Raw genomic sequence first — 2,154 nt, 5'->3', positions numbered from 1 at the left:
GGAATCTCAGAGTTGTTTTGATTTGCATTTCTCTGATGACTAAGAATGTTGAATATTTCCTTAAGTGTTTTTCAATTCCTCTGTTGAAAGTTCTCTGTTTAGGTCCGTACTCCATTTTTTAATTTGATTATTTGTTCTTTTGATGACCAATTTCTTGAGTTCTTTGTATCTCCAAGTAACTCTAACCAAACAAGTGGAAGAATTTTAACAAGAACTTTAAATCTTTAAGAAACAAATTGAAGAAGACACCAGAAAGTGGAAGGATCTCCCATGCTCTTGGGTAGGCAGAAGTAACATTGTAAAAATGGCAATCTTACCAAAAGCAATCTACTGGTCCAATGTGATACCAATTAAAATCCCAGCAAAATTCTTTACAGACCATGAAAGTACAGTAGTCAACTTCATATGGATTAGCCAAAAACCCAGGATAGCAAAAACAATCCTGTTCAGTAAAAGAACTTCTGGAGGGCCTCCTTTCCGGGGAGGAGAAGGAGAGCACACATCGCTGGGCCGTTCCGGCGGAGGCGGTGCACCGTCAATATGCAACGGTTGCTCCTTCCGGCCTTCACGGGGAGCCGCAGGGTCGGGCTTCTAGTCCCTAGGGCGGCGTCCAGAGCACAGTGTGGTTGCAGCTTTGGCAGCAGGCATCCTCTGAGGCCAGGGCAATATGGCACCGTCACTGAAGTGGCTTTGCAATCCGGAAAAGGTGCAGTGCCCCTTCCCTCGAAGGCAGCTGAGCAGGCAGTGGGTCGCTGGAGCCGTTATTCTCGGAGGAGTAACTCGGCTGACGGAGTCTGGCCTCTCAATGGTAGACTGGCATTTAATAAAGGAGATGAAGCCACCCACAAGCCAAGAAGAATGTGAAGCAGAATTCCAGAAATACCAGCAATTTCCAGAATTTAAAATCATGAATCATGACATGACACTGGCAGAATTCAAGTTCATCTGGTACATGGAATACTCGCACCGAATGTGGGGTCGAGCTGTAGGCCTTGCGTACATCCTGCCCGCTGCCTATTTCTGGAGAAAGGGTTGGCTCAGCCGTGGCATGAAAGGACGTGTTCTTGCCCTCTGTGGCTTAGTCTGTTTCCAGGGTCTCTTGGGTTGGTATATGGTGAAAAGTGGGTTAGAAGAAAAACCAGAGTCCTATGATATCCCTCGGGTCAGTCAGTACCGCCTCGCAGCCCACCTGGGGTCAGCACTGGTTCTTTACTGTGCCAGCCTGTGGACCTCACTGTCCCTGCTGCTCCCTCAGCACAAGTTACCTGAAACCCGACAGCTGCTGTGGTTGAGACGCTTTGCTGGAGGCACAGCAGGCCTGGTGTTCCTCACAGCTCTCTCAGGGGCTTTTGTGGCAGGGCTGGATGCTGGGCTTGTTTACAATTCCTTCCCCAAAATGGGAGACTCTTGGATCCCAGAGGATCTCCTTACCTTCTCTCCCATCCTGAAGAATGTCTTTGAGAATCCCACCATGGTGCAGTTTGATCACCGGCTTCTGGGCATCACGTCGGTCTCTGCCATTACAGTGCTCTATTTCCTGTCCCGGAGAATCCCCCTTCCTCGAAGGACCAAGATGGCAGCAGTGACTCTGCTCGCTTTGGCATATGCACAGGTGACCTTGGGCTTTAGCACTCTGCTTATGTATGTTCCAACTCCTCTGGCTGCCACACACCAGTCAGGCTCCTTGGCACTGCTTAGTGGTGCCCTTTGGCTCATGAATGAACTCCGAAGAGTCCCAAAATAATTCTGAGAATCACTCGCTAGGACTGAAACTATCTTGGTAATTTATCAGCAAGCACAAGAACTTAGGAGGGTGGCCTTGACATGCCACATGGCTTACACACTGGTCATGTCTCTCAAGACTGCTATGAGATGGACACCGGATCAAGAGTGTCTCTAAGGTGTCCTTACACCAGAGATTTCCTTTAAAATCTGCTGCAGAAATAAGTGTCCATCATTTGCTGCTGCTTACTAGGCAGTCTGGCTTTTCTTAGTATTACGAAGACCTTGGATTTCCGTGTCCTTGTGCTGCAGAATCCTGTCCACTAATCAGGCTGGTGGTGACAGTGACAGACCCAAGAACAGGTGCCCCAGTGGAGTTACTGGACCAGTCGACAGGTAACTGAATGTTGGTTTGTGACCAACATCTAGCGT

General features: G+C 48.6%; 1 protein-coding gene across 1 annotated transcript; it reads left to right on the top strand.

Moving 5' to 3' along the window:
* The first annotated feature begins 540 nt into the window (after nucleotides 1-540).
* LOC119810243 (cytochrome c oxidase assembly protein COX15 homolog) lies at nucleotides 541-1,770 on the top strand. Its single transcript, XM_038323628.1, is given in 2 exon segments — nucleotides 541-755; nucleotides 757-1,770. Coding segments are annotated over 2 exon segments (1,203 nt in total). The 3' UTR covers nucleotides 1,745-1,770.
* Nucleotides 1,771-2,154: the final 384 nt, after the last annotated feature.

Source organism: Arvicola amphibius, chromosome 3 (genome assembly GCF_903992535.2).
Source record: "Arvicola amphibius chromosome 3, mArvAmp1.2, whole genome shotgun sequence".
NCBI lineage: Eukaryota > Metazoa > Chordata > Mammalia > Rodentia > Cricetidae > Arvicola > Arvicola amphibius.
This window is presented reverse-complemented; position numbering and strand designations above follow the sequence as displayed.